The sequence below is a fragment of the Culex quinquefasciatus genome, chromosome 3 (assembly GCF_015732765.1).
Source record: "Culex quinquefasciatus strain JHB chromosome 3, VPISU_Cqui_1.0_pri_paternal, whole genome shotgun sequence".
In the NCBI taxonomy this organism is placed as follows: Eukaryota; Metazoa; Arthropoda; class Insecta; order Diptera; family Culicidae; genus Culex; species Culex quinquefasciatus.
The window spans coordinates 195,909,992-195,934,304 of record NC_051863.1 but is presented as its reverse complement, the minus strand read 5'-3'; the positions used below and the strand labels follow the sequence as shown (position 1 = coordinate 195,934,304).

Sequence of the window (24,313 nt, the reverse complement as noted above, 5' to 3'; positions counted from 1 at the left end):
TCTTCAAATCTAATTTGAATAACATTAAAAGAATAAAAAAATATTTAGGGCCCGTCGCTATTCGCATAACATTATTTCATGGGCCGAATCAGGCCCGCGGGTCGTAGTCGTAGTAGGCACCCCTGTTCTGAATAATAACATCTAAACAAATAAATCTAAACAACCATTAAATCGATTCAATCACCACGCGTCTCCATGACTGTTTTAGATTACTTTTGTAGTAGTTATTATTTCTGAAGATTTAAGCTTATTTTTTGTATAACAAGCTAATTTCACAAAATTTCAAGCAAAAGCAATTGCGCAAATTAAAGCTTGATTAGTTATTCACCTCATTGCGTGATTTCTTCTGGGAGCCAATTTCCGCGATTGGCAAATTCCCAACAAAAAGAGCGACTCATTCTGGCAAACCCTACTTCTTGAACCGACCACAGCAGCAGCGACCACAAAAGGTCAAACCGTAATGGCCACTCAGCGTTGCCGTTGGTCGAAACCACTACCTTCTTCACAGCACCGAGCAGACCGTGATTTTCCAGGAGGGCGCCCCCGCGCAAAATCAAGGTGTACGGCAAAAGGGCACCACCAACGGGCGTCGTATCAAACCGGGGCGATCATTACCGTCATCATCATCGGAGGAACTTCAACCACGACCGCTCTGACCGGCCGACCACAATCATTAACCCTTGCGCGAGTTCGATGCGGTAATAAAGTGAGACGAGACATTGTTCCTGGACGGTGGGAGTTTGAGGGTGGTCAAAATGAGTGTAGTCGGTGTGGACGTTTCAACGGTTCGCGACCACTGTCCGCGTGATCATGCTGCTCTCTCCCCATGGCCATAACGAGCGTACACAACCACAGCAACGCCGTCCGGATAGCCGGCACAAAACGGGCGAAGAACGCACATAAAAATAAAGCATTTCAATCCGCTCCCGCGCCGGTTCCAACCCTGGCCACAACCCTTTCCTTATATGGGGGAAGTGTATACGCGCTGGTCACCGCCGCCGCCGAGCAGCGAACAGAATAAATAACGAGAGTCATGGCCCCGGAGAGCAACTTAAAGAAGCCAAACCCGACGAACCCAAGTTGGGTTTTGGCGTGCAGGTGTCCTACAGACTCGATGGCGCCGGACTGCATTCCGCACAAGTTGAGTGCTTTTGTGCTGGCTGTGATATTCTTCGCGCGTCTCTTCGCTTTTGTGGCCGATCTTCAACCGGGATGCTGTTGGAGAGGAACCGGTTCCCGCGGGCGATGAAATCAAACCCCGAGAGTTGGGACCTTTGTTTCGGACTTCTACTTGGAATAAAAATGCACTCTAATTAAGATCCACTTCTGCTTTTATCACATCGCACTGTACACGGTTACACCTGAGGTTTCAAACTTCTACCAAATCGTCCGGCTTGTGGAGATGACCCATGAACAGGATCTGTTTGCTGGTCTTCTTGACTATTACAAAGAGGTAGGAACGCGCCACCACGTACTGGTAAATTGAACTCCGTTTGTTAAAGCTCCGAACTACGGAAGCACCACCGGCATCCGCTGTCTTCTCGTGCAAACGTATACCAGCTCGATGCATTACACTGTCCAGAGATGAATCAACGTCTTCGAAAACCCGCAGATCACGGTTCTTGAACAGCACATCAAGGCCAATTCCTTGGAGGAACTCTGTTGCGTTGAATTCGGACTCTATTGAGAACAGAGGAACCGTGATTTCAGCTCGTTTCAACGAGAAATGCGCCTGGATTGCGTCAAAGTGACCAGGCTCCAAAGCTTTCATGATCGCTTCCAGCGAGGCATCCCTATCCGGAAGCATAATCCACATAACAGCATCGCTGGACTTGATAAACGGTAACTCCAACACCTCAATCTCCAGTTCCGGAATTCTCGAGAACCGAAAGTCTCCTCGTTTGAACATGGTCATTGTACTGTACAGCTTCTCAATCAATCCACTCCAGAAGTCCCTCGGATTGGTGTCTTTCGGATCGAACGAACTCGCAAACGGAGGTCTAAAGCTAGCAGCACAAACCTGAACCAGCTGTAGATGCTTCGGAACATCGTCGATCTTCACAATCCCGCCAACAGCTCGGTTCGTGTTGAAATTCACAAAATGATTCACTCGACGCACCACCCCCTCCCGTTGAATGAAATCAAAGTAGGCGATCGTGGTATCCAGATCTTCCTTCATCACATCCCGCATGTGTACATCAACCTCCCTGAACCCGTTCACGATAATCCGATTCTTCATCCGGAACCCATCACCGCCACCCCCAAGTGTGTAGTGCAGCTCCTTCTGATTCGTCAAAAATTCCGTAAAATTCGTCGGCAGTCCAAACACCTCCCGCAGCTTATCTCGCACAGCATCCGTCGCGATCGAGTACAGCATCACGACGCTGTTTCGCAAAACAAACGGCGCCACCACAATATTCCGGTCGGGGTCGAAGGCGGCCTTGAAACGTGTAGAGATAGTCAACAATCGTTCCGAATTCAACCGGCAAACCATGGCCTACCTTGTACACGGCCAAACTGAAGCTGGTATCACCGTACGGAAACCGCAATTGACTTCCGCAGCAGGCCACGATGCCGCATGCTGCCGTAACCCATCCAAGGAGCCGCATCCTCGCCTACTAGGATTAGAGAGCCAACAGAAACGCACTTGCACCGACCCGATCGCACACTGAACTGTAACTGAAGCGGCGACGCGGATGGTCAGCTGTGTGTGTGTGTGCGTCAAAGGTGATAACGGCTTGATAGTGCGGCGAACTAATCAAAAACAACAACATGTGGTCGTAAAACAAATCACCCCGACTGCGACGACGACGCTGGGGTTCCGCGGCCAATCCCCATGTGACGGGGCGTCAATTGGTTCTGGGGCGGTTAAAAATAGTCCAGCGCGGGAGAGTGATCATCGCTGGATTAGTGCAGCAGTCCTCTGGATGGATTGTGGAGCGCTGCTGGAGAGACTGATAAAAATAGCAGCTGCGCGCGCGGTGAGAGCGATTGAATTTCAGGTCAGTGCCGCGATAATGACCAAAATGATGATGGTTGATGACGGTCAGCTAGGGGAGGCCGTGGATGAGCTAGAGTTCACCATGCGTCTCCGTCGATTATGTTTTGCCTAGAGGAGACGCATGGTGTCTGACGCGACAAAGTAAAGAATTTTTTGGATGATCATTTTTTGTCAGGCCAGGCCTACTGCGTTACATCAACCACAGAGGCGAATTCGGTAAATGGATCACATTTCACAAAACCAACAAGGGAGGAAGGAGGCGTGGACATTCTGTACCAAAACTCATAGTCCAATTTTACCAAATGTTATGCTAATTTATTCGATTTGAACCTTCTTTTCGGCATCCAACCTCCAGATCAGCTTCCACCACGAAATAACCGTCATTTCATGCATGGTTTCAAACCGAACCTAAACGGCGACCAGCCGTCACGATTCTCCAAAATTCAAAAAAGACAAAGAAAACTGTCTGTCCACAATGCTGGATGCTGGGGATGGATGTGCCCTTTCCAGAGACCCCATCACGTCTCCACCGTTGACCACGACGTTTGATTTATCGCAAAATTTGCCCTGATTCCGCGAGAACGCCTTTCATTGCGGGTCCGTAACTTGAAGAGACAGTTTGCCCTGCGGGTTTCTCCGGCAAAAACGCTGTAAGCCGCTTATTTCGTGATCTTTTTTTTTTGCGCGCAAGATTCCCAAACCACGGACCCGTGAGGCGTTATACTCCTCCTTTACCTACTAATTTGTCTTCCGCCGTATCACACACAGCTTCCAAACGAAGAATTTGGTAGAAGGAAGGGGCGACGGAGATATGGAGTTGGGGCAGCAACAAAAAATCTCAAGATGTTTATCGATAATGACTGTCAATATTTCCGAGGTACTCAGGTCGATCTTTTCTATCGCGGCGAACACGTGTTCCCTTTTCGGCGATATTTTTCCCGTCCGCGGGGTCTAAGACTAGGTGATTTAGCACAAAGGGGGTTAACTGGAGGTACTCCCCTTTTTGAATAGGCCGTTAGGGTGATTAACCAAGGTCTTGAACAATTGTAACAGATTTGATATTTGTTACTGAATTTTGGTGAATCTTAAAAATTAAGTAGCGACAGCTACTTTTACAACTCTCAACGAAAGGTATTTTACCTTGAAGAAATTAAAATCTAAACCACCCTATTCTACACAAGCTGTGTGGGCGCCAAAACACAGGAGAGTCCCCCCCTCCTTTCTGAAAATGTTCCCTCGGGGGCATTTTCCGTACACCGTAGAGAAGTTTATATATCTGGAAAGCATCGAGATCACGACCTGCAAATGTGCTTCCCACGTCCCCGCAAGAGAAATAACCGTGCGGATCAAACGGGCCATGAAGAGAACCGGAGGCTGCCGGATTTGGTCCACGAGAGAGTGTGGCGTCAAAACGGCGTAATCGCTTTATCACTTGCAGCAAATCGTGACTTGGACTTTGGGACCGAATGGCGGCCAGACTTATCCAGCAAGACTGGGGTGTGTCGAACGGCAATTTGGAGTCGTCGTTCCAACGGAATGGAATGTTCTGTCGGTGGTAATAAAAATAAGCAATATTCTTTGGTGAACCGAGGAATGAGGAACGTGGAACTTGAAATTAGATGTTTGAGTTTGATGGATATGTTGATCGACGGGTAGAAGGAATGTTTATTATGGATTTTTGAATCTTTCGGTACACAATAAATCTATAGTAATACAACACATTTACGATACTTCATGTTACGTCATTGTTAAATCAATATTAACATATAATAGATAGATAGTATTAAACAAACATTTGATCAGATGGATGTAATTTCTCAACTAGACAGAGCTAGATCGTATAAAGCACCATCTCACAAATGAGCTACAATTAGAATAGTTTCAAGATGCTTCGTTGGTTGTTACTTCTAGTTGTTTTCTACACTCCAGGAATAGTTTCGAACTCTCCAAAGCAACTACCTAAGGATTACCAAGCGGAGTTTGCTTGGAAGTTTTACAAGCAGGTATGTGTTCAGACACTTTTACATTCCATAAATCAATATTCGTCATTTTCTCTACAGATTAGTCAATCGTTCGAAACCAATATCATTAGCTCACCATACCACATCAGGGAAGCATTCGCGTGTCTTTCAAACGTCTCGTTGCCTTCAAATACATTGAGCAAAGAGTTCCAGAAGGCAATTCTGCTCCCCAGGACTAACCTAATTCACACCAGATACGACCTGCAACGGGAGCGCTTTCAGTGTCGTGATGAGCTGAGAGTTGCCACGTTGGCCGCTGGATTGGGCACAAAGCACGTGCTAGACGGCATGTTCAGATCAACGATGGACCATTGCAGGATGTTTCAAACGAGGGTTGCAACTGATCATGCGATAAAGATGACGCAAAAGTTGAACGGAGTGTTTTGGAATGCGTCTAATAATGAGATGAGAAAGTTTTTGAGCCCCAATGATATCGACGTTGATTGGGATTTTCTCATTATGAACTCTGTTGTATTGAGTGCTCAGTGGAAGTACCAGTTTAAGCCAAGTGATACAACAGTGTGCCCTTTTTACGCTAGCAAATCCAAGCAAATTTACACAGAGTTTATGCAAGTTGAAGGATACTTCCGGTACGGATATTTTTCGCAATGGAATTTGGCAGCTGTTGAAGTTCCTTTCAAGGACGGTAGTCCCTATTCATGTCTGCTGATGCATTCTATCGACGGATCACTCTCTAATATGATGAAGAATTACGATCATAATAGGTTTCGAGAGATTTATCAAAAGTTGAACGAAGGTAAAACGACCATTATTATGCCGAAAAGTATTATAAGAGTGTCACTTAAGAGTAGCAACATACTCAAAAGCTTGGGATTGAAGACTCCTTTTACGGAGAAAATTTGGAAGGTATTCAATTCACCAAACGGGGTTTCTCTTGGAGAATTTATGCAAAAAGTGACGATTCAGTTTGAAAGTGGAGTTGGACAAATAGGTAATAATTCCCCTTAATATTAATTGTTTTGCAATATTTTTTTATTATTGCTTTTTCAGTGAAAAACATTCCTGGTCGAGATCTTGGAAATCAGTTTATCGCCCACGAACCTTTTGTCTTCACCGTTTTTGATCGGCAGGAGCTCACGCCGATCATCGTGGGACATTTGATTGAGCCAACAAAAACAGAAAAGCCCAAATCGAATCATTTGATGTGCCAAAATCCACCAAGTTGGACGTTTAAGGGATAATTCTGCTCGATTTGGTAGCCCTAGTAAAGTTATCTTTGAAAATAATGTATGAAGTGGGTTATTGTAGAAATTTTGTGACTTGTAAAAAGAATAAAAGTAAAAGAAACGATTTTATATGAATCGACGATAACAATCATGCGTCTCCATTAGTGTGACAAGAAAAAATAATCTGGGAGAACTTTTTTTTTATTCCTTATGCAAGTATATGTGCCAATTTTGGTACAAATTGGTTAAGGTTTAGGAGTCGCTATCGAGCGTTGAAGTTGTGTAGAAAATTTGTCCAAGTGTGCCCAAGGTAGGCAAGTTTGCATGATGATTCAACCGGTCTGTTGCCATGGAGAAGCAGGGTGTTTTAGAGACTTTGCTTCTTTTGCACCTTTTTGTATTAGAACTAGATTGTTATATTCAGCTGGTCGTAAACGACAATCATGTACTAATAACAAAAATGAAACGATATAAAGCTATGCACAGAACTGCACCTGCCATTTCACAAAATGTTGCTCTTCCAAGCGTTATTTCTGTTCGCTGCCTTTGCATCTTCAACGACTCAGCAAGATCTGTTCACCACAGATTTTGTCTGGGATGTCGTCAAGGTAAGTTTGCTGTTCTTATAATTGATCCTGCAGCAAACCTCCACCATTTTTTCGCAGACCAGCTTCCACGAGCGCCAGAACATGGTCCTCTCGCCGTTCGTGATTCGCGCCGGAATGACGATGATGGCAAGTTCGGTCAACAGTCACTTTACGATGCAAAAGCTGAGCCAAAAGCTTCGGCTGCAGGGTGTCAGCATGGCGGCGGTGCTGGAGCAGTTCCGGCGCCGGCTGCAGCTGCTGGCCATGGACCGGGATGTGCGAATCGGCACCAAGGTGTACGTGTACGGTACGAGCGACCTTAATCCGAACTTTGCCGCTGGAGTGCGCTACTTTAACGCGGGTGTTGAGAAACGTGCCCAGTTGGAAGTTGGTCAGTTGGCTAGGGAGGCCAACGATTGGGCGAACTGGACGACCTCGGGAATGGTCACTAGGGTGGTAAAGTCTAGTGATATTCGAGACAACACCCGATTGGTTCTGCTGAATGCGATCACGTTCCGTAGCGAGTGGCAACATCGATTTGAGCTGAAAAACACCAGAAAGGAGTTGTTTTACTCTACCGGGACAGGCCAGCCGTTCATGACCGATATGATGAACCTTCGGAGCATTGAACTTCCCTATGGATACTATGAACCGCTGAACGCTCTCTCGATAGAACTGCCGTTCAAAACTGGTAGCGATTACTCCTTGGTGGTGATCATCCCGGTTGATAAAAGTGGCAATTTGACTCAGCTAGTACAAAACCTGGATCACGAAACTTTCAAAAAAATACAAAACAGTAGAATCAAACAATCGGTACACGTTAAACTTCCCCGGATCAAGCTCACCGCCGAGGTGAATGTGAACGACGTTTTCCGGAAGTTGCACCTGACGGCACCGTTCGAGTGGTCCGTGTTTCAGGTGTTCAAGGACGAGAAGCTGGCCCTGGATAAGGCCATGCAAAGCGTTTCGGTGGAGATTGACGAGAGAGGGGCTCGAGCTGCGGCGGTTTCCAGTGAGTTGGCGAAGATTTTTTATATCGATTCATGTAATAATTTGATTTTTTTTTCTAGGTATGTCATTCACCAGCAGAAGTGCCACTCCGACGTTCTATGCTGATCATCCCTTCCTGTATGCGATTGTGAAAAAATCTCAACAGTATCCGTTATTTGTAGGAATATTTGCATTCCCAATAAATAAGAGCCTGTAAAATAAACGTTTTAAGTAGTCTTTTTTGTAAACTTCAAGTAAGCAAATATGAATAACATTTATTAGCATGCGAATTCCCCCTCATGTTATTGTCACGTAATAACTCATAAACATAAAATAACTAATAACAGCAGTAAAGAGTTCCAGTAATTTTATTCTTCCTCAGAACAAACATCAATGTTATCTGTTGTTCACGAAATTGACCCGCGCGATGCTGCAAAATTTGGAAAAACCCAATCTCAAAATTTCCCACCTTCTGAAACATAAGGTACATCGTTTTTTTTATTTCTTTCCTTGGAGGAGCTCATGTTTTTCCATCTCACTGGGGATTTTTTTTATTATACGAGCTGGACTCAGGCAACGAACAACCTTATCGCTATAAAACCACAAGCCGAGCTATCATCTACAACTCAGTGTTGAAACAACCGTTAGTGCGCTACTACTAGTCAGGATGAAAGTCTCAGTGCGATCAAACAGGGTGTTGGCTTGCGTAGTGTTATTTGCTTGCGCAGCAACTCACATTCAAGGATATGCTATCGAAGGACAAGGTGAGAAGTTTTGTTGAAATTTACAAAGAAGCCATCAACTTACGAGTTTTCTCCCGTAGATTTTGCAACTCGATCGACCAAGTTTACTCTGGATTTCTTCCGGAAATCATTCAACGCCAATGAAAATACAGTAATGTCACCGATATCCGTCCAGTCAACGCTGGCCCTGCTGTACCACGTGGCCAGTGAAAATGCCGCCACCGATATGCAACGCATCCTCGAATTACCACCGACAGCCGACCAACTTATCCCGGATCTTCGCCGATTCCTCGGTCGTACCAATAACAATGTTCTCAAAATGGTATCCAAAGTTTACCACAGCCAGGAAGAGCTCAATCCGGAGTTTCTACCAGTGCTGCAGGAAGCCCTCGATGTGCAAGTGGAATCGACTGACTTTACCCAAAAACAGCAGGTTGCTGATTCAGTGAACCAGTGGGTTGATCACTCTACCAACGGAATGATTACCGATCTGATAAATCCCGACGATATCCGCGATGACGAGCAAGTGATTTTGTTGACCGCGATCACTTTGAACGCTCGGTGGGAAATTCCGTTCATGACCGTGCCCTGGAAGAGGACATTCCATTTTGTGAACGGAGATCGCGAGATCGACATGATGACCGAAATGGACGATTACTCGTACGCTGAGGTGGATAACCTAAAGGTGCTGGAGATACCCTACGAAGAGCATACGGACCTTTCGATGGTGATGATTATGCCGACCAAGGAATCCCTGGAAGATTTAATGAAGCGATTCAACATGAAACTCTACAAGAAGCTGAACAGTGCAATGCGCGTTACAAAGGGAAACATTGAGATTCCCAAATTTACGATAAACTCCAAAATTCCGGCGAAGGACATCATGGAAAAGATGGGACTGGGATCTGTCTTCGGTGTGGATGCTTTCGACGTGTTTGTGAAAAAGGGAGCCCAGCTTTCTGAGCTGAGGCAACGTGCAGTTATCAATGTTTTCGAAGGAGGCACCACGGCTGCTGCCGTCACGGAAGGACGCATCGTACTGCTGTCCGGACCATCGTACGAGTTCATCGCTGATAGACCGTTTGTGTACCTCATTCGAAGGCAATCAACCGAGGAGATATTCTTTATTGGACATTTCTCGCATCATGAATAGATTTCATAATTAGGATAATAATTTATTATTTATTCAATAAAACTTAAGTAAGCTGCCATGTGATTCAATTCTTTCGTGTATATTCCAACTAATGGACATCCCTATCTCAGGAAATCCCAAATCCTCTCGTTGAAATGGTCACAAAACCCGAAAAAGAGAGAGAATCAGCTTTGCGCAGCCGCTCACTTTACTCAATTCTCACTCGCAATCGTGTGGCGCCATACAGTCATTGTGGTTTTGTTTTGAATACTCGTTTGTACTAAAGAATCGCAGTGATTAGGAAAACAGTAGTTTCGTGCCATGCTGTCGCAAATACTATCAACGTGCGTCCTAATCGATTCAGCAGCGCATGCCGATGACGGTGAGAGTGTTTAGCATTAATTGGCGGTAAAAAGATTAACCTGCTTAGTAAACAGCGCCATTTCTCACCCCACCCAGATGATTCCGATTCGCCGGTCACGTTGGTGAGAGCTTGCAACAGGTTCAGTGTGAGATACTTCAAGGTGAGTCATTTGCAGTTGGGGATGTCAACGATGCCTAGCAGGAATTGTCAAGCTGGAGTCAAGTACTGGAAAGTGATTTTTTTTCTAGACTCAATATGGTAATAATTATCATTTAATCATATTTAAATTTCCGCTTGTATTATATCCTTCTTAATTTGCTGGATGTGTAAATTTCAATGCTGTAATTTCGGAAGGTTGAATATTAACTGGCAGCCTGATATTCGAAAAAATAGTGATTTTGCTTTTTTTGCTCGATAATAAATGTTTAGAATTTTGGAAATATTTTCCTGAAAAAGAGTGCACGATTTCCGTTAAAAATATATGAATTCTCTAAAAAAAAACGATTTTCTAACAATCGAATGCCACAACAAACAAACTGAGTACACAGAAGTTGGACACAGTTGAGTTGGACAAACGATTCGACAAGTTCTATTACGATCGGAAATGGTTCGCATTTTGAGTGGTCGATTTGGCATCGAAACCGTTTGATGCAAAATGGCTTCTTTGGTCAATGAAAAGTGCTCTGAAATGTTTTAGTCAGTTAAAAATATCTGATTTCGTGAAGAATAGCTTATTTTGATTTAACTGGCTTTAATTCACTGGAATGAATATGTTGTTATTGCTTTCCCTAATTGATAAGACAATCTAAAAATTCAATATCAATGGCATTCATTTCGTTTTTAAAACAAACGCTTTCCAAGGAAAACATCTTTCCATGAAGATGAACAGCAAAAATGGTAGTTGGTAAATTCGTTAGATTGTGAAAATCATTTATTGCAAAGCTATTTAGCCATGTGTGAAACTAACTTGTTTCACCGTTTTTTGGCTAGCTGTTTAATGCACGTGGAACATTTCTGCGATCATGGGCAGCATAGAATAGAACAACAAAAAAAAAAAAAGAAAAAAGCAGAAGTTTCTTTCAACAGAATAAAAATTAGTTTTCGAATAAAGGATTTTTCTAGTGAAAAGTTTTCATAATATTTTTTTATTTAGTTTTTAAGCTCATTTGAAGTGAGAAAAGTGTCCAATGAAGATGATTTCTTTGGTAGACATCCTTCGGATCAGATACATGAATGGTCGATCAGCTATGAAATCGTACAAAGGGCCACTCCTCAGGTCGATTCCACCAACTGTAAGAAAATTGTATTAAAATGCTGTACAAGTAGAAACCATTCTTAAATATATTTACCAGTAATCGCAGCCGCCTTGGTGCCACTTTCCGAAACTTCAATAACTGCATTTTGTCGTAACTCTGTTAGTTGGGCAGGGTGTTCTGCAAACACTCTGAAGGCACCTTCCTCGAAGGCCGATTCAAGCCCCATCGATTGCAAAACATCTTTTGCTTTAATTTTGGAACTGGTCTTGAATTTTGGAATTTCAATTTCCCCCTTCTCAACATCCATTACGCTGTCCATTTTTGTGTACAGTTCCATGTTAAATCTTTTCACCAAATCCTCCAATGATCCCGTTGTAACCTGTGGTATTTGCATCCCAAGATTAGTGCGATCATTTGTTCCGCGGCACGTTACGGAGGGAGCACTTGAGAAGACTTGCGGGCAGACGGACCTACTAGCGTAGCTGTCCAGCCCCTACGGACGCTACCAACGCTGCACCGCTAGTTGCGCTAGTCACCGCTAGGAGCGCACGAGATCATCGCAAACGCCCGCCTTGGGTAGCGGCGATGATCAGGACGATGGGACGATGGGACAAAGGAGTCCAGAAGGGGGAGGTTGAGGATCGCTGGGAAAACCCCGCCATTGCAACGGTCACTTTGCCTGGTATTTTGAAGAGGACGGTCGATACCCGTGAAAATCGCCGTTACGTACGTTAAGTTTTGTGGAAGTGAAAAGGAAGATCCGGTAGACGCCATCCCGGAGGAAAGCCGTCCGACGATCTGGAGATCCGGACGCAAGCAGGAGGAGCCTGCGTTGATTTGTGGACATCCAGGTAAATGTCGTTGCTTCCCCGATCTATCGCCGTCCAACCTCCCTCCGCCATCGCTAATTTCCGTCCCATTGTGCCCACAGAACCCTCGGTGTTCGTACGCTTCGCGTACAGGCCGGCACAGACGCATTCGTCCGCCGTAAGCCACCCGACACCCGCGGTATTCCCCGCGCGGTACATCATACCGCCGAGCACGATCGCTCACGCACGAGGATCGCCCGCGACACCGTTCCGGTGTGGGAACCGCCCTCGCGACGCCGCCATTTTGGTCTGCGGACCAACCGTCGCGAGATAAGACGCCAGCCTCGCCAGCAGTTACATCAACCGACGCCGGAAACCAGGCAGACCGGTAGATTCATCTACCGAGGTCCCAGAGTCCGTCACCATACTCGGGAGCGTCGAGGCAGGTGGCGCAGAAGAGGGACGAGTACGAGAGCAGCAGCTGACCGCCCATAGTGGTCGCACAACGAGAGAGGAAGACGTGTCCCGCCCCGGTTGACCGAGTCCCGGAGGTCGGTGGAGGCGTGTAGCCGTTGTTCGAGGAACGCGAGCTGAGAGTGAGCGGAAGCAGCAGTTCCGGAAAGGGGCCCCGACGAAGAAGAAGGAAGAAGGACGTGTGAGGTAGGATTAGCTAGTAAGGAAGTGGGGGATCGAGGAACAAAGAACGAGCAGCTTGAGTCTGCGGAATAAAACACGAGTTTCCGGAATAAAGTGGGTTTGTTTTGTCCGTAGGTCCAATCGAGTGTTTCCCTTTCCGATTCCGGATTAACATGCCGACCCTGAGGCAAAGAGGGGGGTCTCACTAATGCTGGGGTAGCCCACCATGAGTTACACTTGTCGCCCAACTAGAAATTAGTTTAACTGTTTCGTGTTTGGGTTCACTTGAGGACTTTAGACGATTTGCCCACTTCTCTGGGAAAACGCCCATTATTCAGGTGCAAAAGTTGTCTAATCGTCAAAATACAAACAGAAGTGACGCTAATATTTGAATTTTTGAGTTCCGAGGAGGGGTTTTGGAAGTCTACGCTAGGAGGAACGACCACCAGACATTGGCAAAGTAATTGGTTGGAGATTTCGTAAAATTTTGTTTGAATTCCGGAATAGAATTCGTATCGGTGGAGTGTCGTTTCCTTCGGACTAGTTTAGTGAAAACACCAGGCAAAATAAGTTATTTATTCACCGTACAAAAGTACGATTACAAAAGTTTCGACTTACACTAGGTTTTTTACAATTATTCGCTATTTGCTGATTTATTCAAGAGCGTAATTCAATTTTAGTTTTTTTTTTTCAATTCATTGTTGATCCGTTGGTGTTCATCAATGAACAGTTTCATTCACTAGGTTATCAAATTATCTCAGTTAGCGAATCAATTTTAGGTATTTTTCTTAATTTGTAGTTGTGATTGCTCATTTCTAGTATTTTTTAAATAAATTTTCTTTTTAATTACAAGATCTTTGATTTTCCTTGCACTCAAGATGGATATGGCTCATTTGTTGTCACTGTATCGCGGAATGAATACGGGTCATTTGACCGTTGATGAACTCGAACATGAGCTGAAGATCCGCGACATCCCATTTGATTCATCGCGCAGCGGAGCCGAACGTGCGTTGCGTAATCGCCTAAAAGAAGAGAGAGAATTGAAACATGTTGAGTATGAGTTAATGAATGGTTCAGTGTTAGATGAATTGGAAGTGTGTGAGTTGAAAGTGAGTGAAATTAAGTCCCTCTTAGAAAACCGGAAATCCAAGCAAGCACCAGAACAGTCGTTCAAGACTAGGATTCTGCATTGCGTTTTCCGCTTGGAACGTTTGAGAACATACACCACCAAGGATGATGAACTGAATTCATTAGCAGAAACAGCTCGAGCGTGTATGAAAATGCTGAACACTTTCTTTTCCATTTCTTCACATTTGCCCGAAGTACATGAAGCAGAGTTAGCACTCATTAACCAGAGTCTAACGGAAATAATGAAGAAGCAGGATGCGGAAAAAGGAAATGGAAAAGGAGCGGAAGAAGATAATGAATCTTGGAATAGTACTGAAGAGAATAATGGAGAGGAAATTGCTGGAATTGTTGGTGAAACTGGATCTGTTAGTGGAAATGGTAAGGGAAATTGTAGTGGAGTTGGTAGTGGAGTTGGTAGTGGTGATGGAAAAAGTGTTGGAAAACCTGGTGACGTAAAAAGAGCTGAATTTGAACAGTGGAAAGAACAAAAAGTGGAACTAATAAACGTGGTCAACAAGTTGTTGGAACACATTCAAGTTCTAGAAGCGAAACAGGCTGAGAAAGAGGTGGAGAAAGAAAAACCGGAAGTACAGGCCAAGCCAGCTAACAGTACGCAAGTTGGAGTAGACGCGAACAAGGACAAAAAGGACGAGGGTAAAAGCCAGCAGAATCCAAGTGATTTTCTCGCGTGGCTCAACCAAAGAAATAGTTCATTGGGAAGCTTCGGTAACTCAGAGAATGAACATAACAAACCAGAGGAAGTTCATTCCGGCAAGGATGAACCGGAGGAAAAGAAAACCGGATTTGGTAGGAGTTTACCGGTGCATAAGTGGACGGTTCGTTATGACGGGATGGACAACGGGAGGAAACTGAACGAGTTTTTGAAGGAGGTGGAGTTCAACGCTCGTTCAGAGAACATTTCTGAGTCCGAGTTGTTCCAGTGTGCGCATCATTTGTTCACGAGGAAAGCACGTTCTTGGTTCATGGAAGTGAACGGGAATAATGAACTGGGTTCATGGAAGAAGTTGGTGGATGAATTGAAGAGCGAATTCTTGCCGATCGACATCGATTACGTCTATGAGCGGCAGGCCAACAATCGCAAGCAAATGTCCAGGAGAAGTTTCAGGACTATTACTTGGACATGGTCCGGATCTTCCGCTGTATGACGAATCCGTGGGATGAGAAACGGAAGTTTGACGTTCTCTTCCGCAATACTCGCGAGGACTGCCAAATAGCGATGCTAGCCGCAGAAATCAAGACGATTCCATCGATGAAGGAATTCGGTAAGCGATTCGACTCTGTCAATTGGAAGCTGTATCAGAAGGGAGAAAGGTACACGCCGCGATCAGCGCACGTGGAGGAGGTGCAAACACAGCGTTCGTCGTACCAGAACACCGGAAATAGGTACCAGAACTCGAATCGTTTCCAGGGTGGAAACCGATCGCAGGGTGGTTACCAACAGCAAGGTCAGAACCAGCAAAATCGACCGTACTACAACAAGAACAACAGCAACGGAAACTACAATCAGAAGAGCGCGTGGAAGCCAGAACAGCAGAGACAGCAGAGCAACGGAAATCAAAAGGAGAACAAACCAAGGGTTGACGAGAGGTCTCAACCGAAACCGAACACCCAGAATCGCAAGAACAGCACTGCTGCAGGTTCGAGTGGAACCAGTGCCTTACAACGGATTGTGAAGGCGTATATTCCGGTCAAACGGGATATTTGCTACAATTGTCACGTTGCAGGTCATGGCCACGAGGAATGCCGGCAGGAGAGGAGCGTGTTCTGCGTGCGGTGTGGTTTTCCGGGTTTTTCTACGAAAGATTGCCCGTACTGCGAAGCAAAAAACATGCAAAAGACTGCTCAGTGAGGCGAGTCAGTCTCACGGGAAGCTCCAGAAGACCTCACGAAGATACCGAAGCGTCGGAAGCACTCCAACAGCTAGGATATTCGAGGGTTGATGGAGAAAAGAAAGAAGAAGATGCTGAAGTGGCAACGATGCTCGTTACAGTGAGCAACGGCGATCGTAGGCCGTTTGCAAGAGTGGAAATGTTGGGAATATCGGTTGTTGGACTTCTTGATAGTGGTGCACAGCGCACAGTTTTAGGTGTTGGTGGAAGAAAGTTAGTGAAGTTGTTAAGTTTAAAGTTGAAACCCACAAATATTGATTTGAAGACAGCCGGAGGTGAGAGTTTAGAGGTGATTGGGTGTAGTGACATACCGATTACGTTCAATGGTGTTACGAAGATTCTGTCCGTGATGATCGCGCCGAAGCTGAACAGGAGATGCATCCTCGGCTACGACTTCTGGCAGAAGTTCGGCATCAGGCCAACGATGGAATCCGTCGAGGTGGTCGATGAACAGGTCGATGAAAATCTAGAAGACGCAGAAGAAGAATTAGAAGAAGAGCAGAAAAAACAGTTGGAAGATGTACAGAAGATGTTTCTCGTTGCCAGCGAAGGAGTCGTCGGAAAGACGGACCTGCTGGAACACAAAATCGAGCTGAAGGAGGAGTTCGTGCAGTCCGAACCGGTCCGGAAGAATCCGTATCCGTGGAGCCCAGAAATACAGAAGAAGATTCATATAGCTGTGGAAAAGATGCTCAGGGACGGAATCATCGAACCGTCGGAGTCGGATTGGGCGTTGCCGGTCGTTCCGGTCAAGAAGAGAGACAGCGAGGAGATCAGGTTGTGTCTCGATGCTCGTAAGCTAAACGAGCGCACCAAGAGGGATGCGTACCCTCTGCCCCATCAGAACAGAATATTGAGTCATCTGGGGCCGTTCAAGTACCTGTCCACCATAGACTTGAGCCAAGCGTTCTTGCAGGTGCCGTTGAGTGAGGAGTGCAGGAAGTACACCGCTTTCTCCATTCCCGGAATGGGATTATTCCAGTTCAAGCGACTTCCGTTTGGACTGATCAACAGCCCGGCAACCTTAAGCAAGCTCATGGACAAAGTCTTAGGATTCGGGGCACTTGAGCCGTCCATTTTTGTCTATTTAGATGACATTGTTGTGGCCAGTCACACGTTTGACGACCACATTGCGAAACTGACAGAACTTGCGGAGCGGTTGAAAAACGCGAATTTGCGCATCAACCTAGAAAAGTCCAAGTTCTGCTGCTACGAATTGCCGTATCTCGGTTACATCCTGTCGCGAGAAGGAATGCGGCCTAATCCAGATAGAGTCCAAGCTATCTTAGGATATGAGGCCCCAAACTCGGTCAGGTCGCTGAGACGATTCCTCGGTATGGTCAACTACTACCGTAGGTTCATCGATAAGTTCAGCGAACTTACTGCGCCGCTCACGGACTTGCTAAAGAACAAGCCGAAGCGAGTGGTGTGGTCCAAAGCAGCAGACTTAGCTTTTCGGGCCATCAAGGAGAGGCTGATTTCAGCTCCAGTGATGGCCAATCCCGACTTTAAGCTACCGTTCTGTGTCCAAACGGACGCAAGCGACACCGCGATAGCCGGAGTTCTGACACAGGTTCACGATGGTGTGGAGAGGGTGATCGCGTATCACTCAGAGAAGCTGAAGGGTGCTGAGTTGAACTACCATGCTGCGGAGAAAGAGGGTTTAGCTGCTCTCCGTTGCATCGAGAAGTTCCGCTGCTATATTGAGGGCACTCATTTCACGCTGGTGACCGATTCATCCGCGCTCACGTTCATTATGCGAGCAAAGTGGAGGTCGTCGTCGCGTCTGAGTCGTTGGAGCATAACCTTCCAGCAGTACGACATGGAGGTGAAGCACAGAAAGGGAAAGGAGAACATCGTACCCGACGCGCTGTCGCGGTCGATTGAGACGCTCGACGTAGGCGATGACGACAACTGGTACCGGAATCTGTACAATGCTGTTGAGGATGATCCGGAGAAGTATCTGGACTTCCGCATCGAGAACGGGAAGCTGTTCAAGTTTGTGTCGTCCAAGTCCGACGTGCTGGACTACAGATTTGAATGGAAGGAGTGTGTACCAGAATCGGCACGAGAGCAAGTCATGCGGCAAGAGCACGACGGCTGCTTGCACATCGGTTTCGAAAAGTGCATTGAGAAGCTCAAGAGGAGGTTTTACTGGCCTCGAATGAGCGCAGAATTGAAAAAGTACATCAACAGGTGCGATACCTGCAAGGAGACAAAACATTCGACCGTGTCTACTGAGCCGATGATGGGACAACAACGAGTAGCGGTTAGGCCATTCCAGATTGTCTGCATGGACTACATACAGTCGCTTCCGCGTAGCAAGAAAGGGAACGCACACTTATTGGTCGTCTTAGACGTCTTTTCTAAGTATTGCCTTCTTGCTCCGGTCCGGAAGATTTCGTCTGCTAGTCTGTGTAGCATTCTGGAAGAACAGTGGCTGCGAAAGTTGTCTGTGCCCCAGTACATCATCACCGACAACGCAACTACGTTCCTGTCGAAGGAGTTCCAGGACCTGTTGAAACGGTATGGAATCCAGCATTGGGCAAACGCTCGTCACAGGAGCCAAGCAAATCCCACCGAGCGCTTGAACCGTACGATCAACGCGATGATCCGCACGTACGTCCGGCAGGATCAACGGCTGTGGGATACTAAAATCTCAGAGATTGAGTTCATCCTGAACAACACGGTCCACGCAACAACGAAGTTTACGCCACACAGAGTAGTGTTCGGGCACGAAGCGGTGACCCGAGGAATGGACCATCAGCTCGAGGACGATGAGGAACTCACCGAGCAAGAGCGTATGGAACGCATGCATGGAGTGAACAAGAAGACCTACGAGCTGGTCAAAGAGAACCTGCAGAAGGCGCACGAGAGTACAAAAAGGCAGTATGATCTGAGGCACAAAAGGTACTCACCGGTGTTCGATGTTGGACAGCGCGTCTTTAAGAGATCCTTCCAGCAGTCGGCGGCGAACAAGTCCTTCAATGCCAAGCTTGGGCCTACGTACGTCCCGTGCATCATCGTCGCGAAGAAGGGAACGAGTTCCTACGAAGTGTCCGACATGAATGGTCGCTCATTGGGAGTCTTCTCAGCGGCGGATTTGAAAGCATGATCTCTGAAAGAGGGACATAGCTTAGTTCGAGGACAGAGGTTCATCTGAGAGGAGGTCAAGGTCGATATAGATGTGATTCCGCAAATTCATTCATCAGGAGTTCTCATCTAAGTCGCCTTGCGCAATCCACAGCGCATGAATGAACCGAGTGTCACTCATCAATGGGTTCATTGACACATGAACGCCCACGCATCGCAAGCACCAGTATGGAAAAGTGCATCCTAGGAAATCATTGATCAAATTTTAAGTGAAAGTTTTAAAATGTCATAATTGAGTGTTATTTTGTGTTTTGTGAATCAATTTTATGTTTTATCGGTGCATAATGTCCCATTCATCTCTCAGGCAACATTATCAAGAGTATTTCTAAAGTTGCACTACGAGAAGGGAATGTGGAAAGAAAATTGCATCGGAGTTCAAAGTGTGTGTGAAAGAACATGTGAATGAGTCGTGAGCAGTGAGCAAATGAGTTGCCTAACCATGAAGTAGCAAGAAGTTTTTGTCATATACCATGCATCACTATTTAGCTTTTTTCAATTTATAACTAGGATTTTTTCGCTTAATTTTTCACCTAGTGGACGCACTTCCGTGAAACTTGAGCACTTCATACTTACCAAAAGCATATCATTGCATAATTCATACCAGAGCATATTGCATCTCTGATGAGCTTGTTTGTGAGATATGGGATTTTTGGGGTAGAATTTTGGAACAAAACTTCTAAAGATTAAATAGGTACCTTTTCAAAACTGATACGTATCAGCAAAATAATAAACATTTTCCAAATTCTACACAAATCACCGATTTTCTCACAAACAACCGCATCGCGAACTTCCACAGGCCACATTTTTTATCACCAATAGTAGTTTGACAGGTTCAGGTCACTCAGCAAACCCGAAGAAGCTGCACACACACTGATACGAATGATAACGATAAAGATTATAGCACGAATTGGTTCGATAAAGGAGATCTCCGACACTCACGTAGTGAATTATTTCAACCGTCGCTTGATGCGAATAGGTTTTTTGATCGCGATATTTGTTTGAATTTGTTTATTCCGGAATATAATTAATTTATTACCATGGTATTATTTGTAATTTGCATGCAGCAGAAAATTTGAAAATAAAAAAAAAATATAAAAAAAAAATCAAAATTTATAAAAATTTGCATGCTTGAGTATAATTTTAATTTGTAAATATTTTAATTTGTTATTTATTTATTTATTTATTTATTTGACTTGTAAATATTGTAATTTAAATGTTGTCAATGTCGGTTAATATATCAAGAATGGAGATCGCTGGAGACCGGAGTTGAAATATACGTTGATGGTCAGTAACAGGTTTCGGCCTTGAAACTGAGAGGAGTCGACTTAGGTTGACGATGATAACTTATGACCCCGCCCATTACCATTGATATAAGTGTTGTGAACTTGGGTATTCTGACTTGACTTAGTACAACGGACTCAATTTTCAAATATTTCTGGTTACTTTGAGTTAAAACAACGATGTGCAGTCAATTCTTTGTTCTTGTCTCGTGGTTCAGAGGTAAGCGGATCGTATATAGTGTTCAGTGCAAAACGAAAAATGTTAGAAAAAAAAAAATATTAGTTCTAATATTTTTTTTACCCGAGCGAGGGGAGAGTGTAACCTGTGGTATTTGCATCCCAAGATTAGTGCGATCATTTGTTCCGCGGCACGTTACGGAGGGAGCACTTGAGAAGACTTGCGGGCAGACGGACCTACTAGCGTAGCTGTCCAGCCCCTACGGACGCTACCAACGCTGCACCGCTAGTTGCGCTAGTCACCGCTAGGAGCGCACGAGATCATCGCAAACGCCCGCCTTGGGTAGCGGCGATGATCAGGACGATGGGACGATGGGACAAAGGAGTCCAGAAGGGGGAGGTTGAGGATCGCTGGGAAAACCCCGCCATTGCAACGGTCACTTTGCCTGGTATTTTGAAGAGGACGGTCGATACCCGTGAAAATCGCCGTTACGTACGTTAAGTTTTGTGGAAGTGAAAAGGAAGATCCGGTAGACGCCATCCCGGAGGAAAGCCGTCCGACGATCTGGAGATCCGGACGCAAGCAGGAGGAGCCTGCGTTGATTTGTGGACATCCAGGTAAATGTCGTTGCTTCCCCGATCTATCGCCGTCCAACCTCCCTCCGCCATCGCTAATTTCCGTCCCATTGTGCCCACAGAACCCCTCGGTGTTCGTACGCTTCGCGTACAGGCCGGCACAGACGCATTCGTCCGCCGTAAGCCACCCGACACCCGCGGTATTCCCCGCGCGGTACATCATACCGCCGAGCACGATCGCTCACGCACGAGGATCGCCCGCGACACCGTTCCGGTGTGGGAACCGCCCTCGCGACGCCGCCATTTTGGTCTGCGGACCAACCGTCGCGAGATAAGACGCCAGCCTCGCCAGCAGTTACATCAACCGACGCCGGAAACCAGGCAGACCGGTAGATTCATCTACCGAGGTCCCAGAGTCCGTCACCATACTCGGGAGCGTCGAGGCAGGTGGCGCAGAAGAGGGACGAGTACGAGAGCAGCAGCTGACCGCCCATAGTGGTCGCACAACGAGAGAGGAAGACGTGTCCCGCCCCGGTTGACCGAGTCCCGGAGGTCGGTGGAGGCGTGTAGCCGTTGTTCGAGGAACGCGAGCTGAGAGTGAGCGGAAGCAGCAGTTCCGGAAAGGGGCCCCGACGAAGAAGAAGGAAGAAGGACGTGTGAGGTAGGATTAGCTAGTAAGGAAGTGGGGGATCGAGGAACAAAGAACGAGCAGCTTGAGTCTGCGGAATAAAACACGAGTTTCCGGAATAAAGTGGGTTTGTTTTGTCCGTAGGTCCAATCGAGTGTTTCCCTTTCCGATTCCGGATTAACATGCCGACCCTGAGGCAAAGAGGGGGGTCTCACTAATGCTGGGGTAGCCCACCATTTGTTACACCGTTGTTGGCAAAATCAGTACCATGGACAAGTCGGTATGGTCTTCGTACGGCAACTCCAGCGCCTTCAACCCATCGAACTCACCGTACGAAAAATATCCATCCATGAACATCATACCAACGATGTGGTCACCATTCGTGAAATGGAAGACTTTTTCAATGGTAAATGGCCAGAAAGGCTCTTTCCACTTGGCATCCAGCACGATGGCGTTCAACAGTATGACGTGCTCACTGTCTCTTATGTCGATGGGACTGATGATCTCGTTGATCAATCCTTTAGTAGAACGTGCGGCCCACTGATTCACGGAATCGGCTACTTCCTGTTTGTGGGTGAAATTCGCAGGTTCTACGTCGACACCGAGCGATTTTTGCAGCACTGGGAGGAAATCGGGATGCAACGAGAGTTGGCTGTGGTAGATCTTGGACGCCATTCGAAGGTCGTCGCTGTTGGTGCGATTGAGCAGATTTTGGAGGTTCAAACGTAGCTGCTCCGGATTAGCGGGCAGTCCCAGGATTTGTTGCATTTTCGAAGCGGTTTTCTCGTTTGCCACGTGATACAGCAGGGATAGCGTTGATTGGATGGAAAGCGGTGACAGAATTGCATTCTCGTTTGTGTTGAAAACATTCCGGTAAAAATCTATAGCGAACTTTGTGGATTGTTCAGTGAAATCTGGAGTAAATGAAAAATAAATTAGTGATTTACCAAACATAATGCTATTATCACTAGTTACCATATCTTTCGATTGCCAATCCAAAAACTTGAGGCATCAAAAGTGATGCAACCAAGAAAATCCTGCCGATCGATTGCTTCAAGTTAACCATCCTGATTAGAAGTTCTTCTGAATACTACGGTAGTGATATTCTCACGAATGGGATTATATACCTTTCGAGATTAGCTATATTAGCTATTCATGGGTTTTTTTTGCAAGTAAGTCTCACTGGATTTCCCTTTAGCGCATTGAACACCTAGCAAGGGGTAAACTTGATTCAATTTCCTCGTTTCTCGTTGATATTGCTTGAATTGAAAGTAGACTGATAAGAAATCTCTTCTGCTTAGAAATAGAATAATATTTTTGCAATTCCGTTTTCTAAATAAATACTTTTCCCATAATTCTAAAGTAACGTAATTACTCATGTTTGACACTGTTTTGGATTTCAAGTTGACCAAATATACGGACGCCGAACTAGGGCGGGGAATCAAACAAATCTTTTTAAAGAGTGATATGAAGTGCCAAAAAATACAAAATAAAACACAAAACTTGTTTTTTCAGTACCCGTCGTATTAACCCACGATTTGTGTATGATCCGTGGTACCAAAAATAATCATTTTGCAACTTGTTGCACAACTACTATTATTCTTTTTTTAAACAAAACTTTGTTTGCAGAACTGCTTCAATCCAACCGAAAACGTCCTCTGTTCTCCAGTTGTGGTTCGACTCGGCCTAGCCATGTTTTACCAGGTATCCGGAACGCCTATCGAAGAGGATCTCCGCACCGTACTGCACCTACCCAGTGATAAATCAACCTCAAACACCCAACAGGTCCAACTACACGATGACCTAACCAGCTCCGGAGCCCTCAAAATTCACACCATGATCTGCACGTCCGAGACTCGACCCTTGGACGCTTGCTTCCAGGATCTTCTCGCAAACCACGCACCTGCGGTGGTCCTCGAGCCGGTTGACTTTACCGACGATGTTTCGACGGCTCGGGCCGTCAACGGGTGGATCCAGTCGGAGCGCTGTGAAATCGATGATCTTGTCACGGAAGGGGACGTTTGGTCGCTGGAGACGCTTTCCGTTATGATGTTCAACGCGGTTTCGTTGATGACCAAGTGGAGGTTGGGATTTGATCCGCGTTTGACTGAGCAGAAGGAGTTTAAGTTTTTGAACAAGGTGCAAAAAGTTTCGATGATGCACGGAATATTTAAAGCTAGATATTGTTACGATCTTCAGATGAGGTGCAAGGTCGTGGAGCTGCCGTTTGAGCATAGTTCAAATTATAACCTGCTGATCATCCTACCAGATGATGGTCAATGCCTTGCCGATGTGGTAGATGCAATCCCTGAAGAATACCTGAACACTATGATTGATTGTCTGACGGAGCATTGGGTGGACGTCCAGATTCCCAGGATCACTGTGGCCATGAAGACATCGGTGGAAGATGTGCTGAGCAAGCAAGACTGCACCGGAATATTTGAGCTGAAGGATTTGAAGGTGTTTGCCGACGGAAAGGATCAACTCGATCGATTCTACCAGCATTGCTGGTTTCGCATGGACGAAAATGGAGCCCAATTGAACGCACCGCTTCCGGAATCACCACAAGTCACGTTCACAGCGGATCGTCCATTTTTGTACGTAGTTCGGAGGGCTAACGACAGTGCGGTAGTTATGATTGGCGATTACTCTATCTACGTGGATCCTGATGAGCAGTATTAATGATTTATCTATAATTTTAATTTCTTAAATAAAGCAACAGTTGGACAAAGCTA

General features: G+C 45.8%; 6 protein-coding genes across 7 annotated transcripts; 4 read left to right on the top strand and 2 right to left on the bottom strand.

Moving 5' to 3' along the window:
* Positions 1–1,313: 1,313 nt before the first annotated feature.
* LOC6038699 (serine protease inhibitor 42Dd) lies at positions 1,314–2,921 on the bottom strand. The gene is made up of 2 exons (XM_001848397.2): positions 2,502–2,921; positions 1,314–2,440 (listed from the first exon to the last, which is right to left on the bottom strand). The coding sequence occupies exons 1-2, from the start codon at positions 2,607–2,609 to the stop codon at positions 1,370–1,372; spliced, it is 1,179 nt and encodes a 392-aa protein (XP_001848449.2). The 5' UTR covers positions 2,610–2,921; the 3' UTR covers positions 1,314–1,369.
* Positions 2,922–4,886: 1,965 nt separating this feature from the next.
* On the top strand, positions 4,887–6,324 carry LOC6038698 (serpin B5). The gene is made up of 3 exons (XM_001848396.2): positions 4,887–5,004; positions 5,062–5,974; positions 6,034–6,324. Exons 1-3 carry the CDS (start codon positions 4,888–4,890, stop codon positions 6,222–6,224), a joined length of 1,221 nt encoding a protein of 406 aa, XP_001848448.2. The 5' UTR covers position 4,887; the 3' UTR covers positions 6,225–6,324.
* A 394-nt stretch (positions 6,325–6,718) lies between these two features.
* Positions 6,719–8,003, top strand: LOC6038697 (antichymotrypsin-2). Its single transcript, XM_001848395.2, has 3 exons — positions 6,719–6,817; positions 6,875–7,808; positions 7,867–8,003. The coding sequence occupies exons 1-3, from the start codon at positions 6,719–6,721 to the stop codon at positions 8,001–8,003; spliced, it is 1,170 nt and encodes a 389-aa protein (XP_001848447.2).
* Positions 8,004–8,398: 395 nt separating this feature from the next.
* Positions 8,399–9,750, top strand: LOC119768678 (leukocyte elastase inhibitor-like). The gene is made up of 2 exons (XM_038259158.1): positions 8,399–8,550; positions 8,610–9,750. Exons 1-2 carry the CDS (start codon positions 8,454–8,456, stop codon positions 9,680–9,682), a joined length of 1,170 nt encoding a protein of 389 aa, XP_038115086.1. The 5' UTR covers positions 8,399–8,453; the 3' UTR covers positions 9,683–9,750.
* Positions 9,751–9,873: 123 nt separating this feature from the next.
* LOC6038693 (antitrypsin) lies at positions 9,874–24,313 on the top strand. 2 transcript variants are annotated; one of them, XM_001848391.2, is made up of 3 exons: positions 9,874–10,043; positions 10,121–10,185; positions 23,208–24,313. In XM_001848391.2, exons 1-3 carry the CDS (start codon positions 9,983–9,985, stop codon positions 24,258–24,260), a joined length of 1,179 nt encoding a protein of 392 aa, XP_001848443.2. In that variant the 5' UTR covers positions 9,874–9,982; the 3' UTR covers positions 24,261–24,313. The 2 variants fall into 2 exon arrangements, with proteins under 2 accessions (XP_001848443.2, XP_038115085.1); XM_038259157.1 differs by having other exon boundaries at positions 9,883–10,043; positions 10,099–10,185.
* LOC6038694 (leukocyte elastase inhibitor) lies at positions 11,155–22,656 on the bottom strand. The gene is made up of 4 exons (XM_001848392.2): positions 22,554–22,656; positions 21,831–22,492; positions 11,375–11,657; positions 11,155–11,315 (listed from the first exon to the last, which is right to left on the bottom strand). Exons 1-4 carry the CDS (start codon positions 22,642–22,644, stop codon positions 11,188–11,190), a joined length of 1,164 nt encoding a protein of 387 aa, XP_001848444.2. The 5' UTR covers positions 22,645–22,656; the 3' UTR covers positions 11,155–11,187.

Excerpts from the sequence above, each read along its gene's own strand:
- LOC6038699 (XM_001848397.2), bottom strand. The coding sequence starts at position 2,609 with ATGCGGCTCCTTGGATGGGTTACGGCAGCATGCGGCATCGTGGCCTGC. Across the intron at positions 2,441-2,501 it reads TCAGTTTGGCCGTGTACAAG|GCCGCCTTCGACCCCGACCG; the intron begins GTAGGCCATGGT and ends ACACGTTTCAAG.
- LOC6038693 (XM_001848391.2), top strand. The coding sequence starts at position 9,983 with ATGCTGTCGCAAATACTATCAACGTGCGTCCTAATCGATTCAGCAGCG. Across the intron at positions 10,044-10,120 it reads AGCAGCGCATGCCGATGACG|ATGATTCCGATTCGCCGGTC; the intron begins GTGAGAGTGTTT and ends CACCCCACCCAG. Across the intron at positions 10,186-23,207 it reads TCAGTGTGAGATACTTCAAG|AACTGCTTCAATCCAACCGA; the intron begins GTGAGTCATTTG and ends CTTTGTTTGCAG.
- LOC6038694 (XM_001848392.2), bottom strand. The coding sequence starts at position 22,644 with ATGGTTAACTTGAAGCAATCGATCGGCAGGATTTTCTTGGTTGCATCA. Across the intron at positions 11,658-21,830 it reads CCATGGTACTGATTTTGCCA|ACAACGGGATCATTGGAGGA; the intron begins ACAACGGTGTAA and ends ATACCACAGGTT. Across the intron at positions 11,316-11,374 it reads CAAGGCGGCTGCGATTACTG|TTGGTGGAATCGACCTGAGG; the intron begins GTAAATATATTT and ends ATTTTCTTACAG.
- LOC119768678 (XM_038259158.1), top strand. The coding sequence starts at position 8,454 with ATGAAAGTCTCAGTGCGATCAAACAGGGTGTTGGCTTGCGTAGTGTTA. Across the intron at positions 8,551-8,609 it reads ATATGCTATCGAAGGACAAG|ATTTTGCAACTCGATCGACC; the intron begins GTGAGAAGTTTT and ends TTTCTCCCGTAG.
- LOC6038697 (XM_001848395.2), top strand. The coding sequence starts at position 6,719 with ATGTTGCTCTTCCAAGCGTTATTTCTGTTCGCTGCCTTTGCATCTTCA. Across the intron at positions 6,818-6,874 it reads TTGTCTGGGATGTCGTCAAG|ACCAGCTTCCACGAGCGCCA; the intron begins GTAAGTTTGCTG and ends ATTTTTTCGCAG. Across the intron at positions 7,809-7,866 it reads TCGAGCTGCGGCGGTTTCCA|GTATGTCATTCACCAGCAGA; the intron begins GTGAGTTGGCGA and ends TTTTTTTTCTAG.
- LOC6038698 (XM_001848396.2), top strand. The coding sequence starts at position 4,888 with ATGCTTCGTTGGTTGTTACTTCTAGTTGTTTTCTACACTCCAGGAATA. Across the intron at positions 5,005-5,061 it reads CTTGGAAGTTTTACAAGCAG|ATTAGTCAATCGTTCGAAAC; the intron begins GTATGTGTTCAG and ends TTTTCTCTACAG. Across the intron at positions 5,975-6,033 it reads AAGTGGAGTTGGACAAATAG|TGAAAAACATTCCTGGTCGA; the intron begins GTAATAATTCCC and ends TTGCTTTTTCAG.